A 556-nucleotide genomic window follows, 5' to 3' on the forward strand; every position below is an offset into this window, starting at 1 on the left:
GAGCGGGGCGGCCGCCTCCTCCGCCCGCCCGCCGGGGACTGGGGTCCGGGCGGCCGGCCGGCGGGCGGGCGACGGAGGAGGAGGGGGAGGACGGCGACGAGAGGGGGCGGAGGGGAAGGAGGAGGTGCAGGCCGGGCTCCGGGAGGAGCGGCCCGCGCCTACCGTACTGTGTGGAGTAGCTGCCCGTTGGCCCACCCGCCAGCAACCGGGAGGCTGGAGCTCAGGCTGGGCAGCCTCAATACCTCTTACCTCATCCATCCATCCATCCATCCATCCATCCATCCATCCATCCATCCATCCATCCATCCATCCATTCATCCATTCATCCTTCCATCCACTCGTCCATCCATCCGTTCATTGCCTCCCATACCATTCCATTTCCTTCCTCATTTGCTTACTCACTTACCCTCCTGTTACATCTGCTCTTCATCTCATTATTCTGTGCATTTCCCCCACCATTTATTTTTATCTTTCCACACACCCGTGCACCTTTTATAAATCCGTTCAGGCAGGGGCATCTCTGTCCTGTTTGCCTAAGGCAGGGCCTAGCACTTGG

At 60.4% G+C, this 556-nt stretch overlaps 1 protein-coding gene across 1 annotated transcript in view; it reads right to left on the reverse strand.

Moving 5' to 3' along the window:
- The window catches only part of GXYLT2 (glucoside xylosyltransferase 2), a 90,343-nt gene extending 90,085 nt beyond the window's left edge, over positions 1–258 (reverse strand). Inside the window, exon 1 of the mRNA XM_029917890.1 lies at positions 13–258. Within this exon, the coding sequence (XP_029773750.1) occupies positions 13–258 (246 nt within the window). The remainder of the gene's footprint in view (positions 1–12) is intronic.
- Between the last annotated feature and the right edge of the window lie 298 nt (positions 259–556).

Source organism: Suricata suricatta, chromosome 12 (genome assembly GCF_006229205.1).
Source record: "Suricata suricatta isolate VVHF042 chromosome 12, meerkat_22Aug2017_6uvM2_HiC, whole genome shotgun sequence".
Classification (NCBI taxonomy): domain Eukaryota; kingdom Metazoa; phylum Chordata; class Mammalia; order Carnivora; family Herpestidae; genus Suricata; species Suricata suricatta.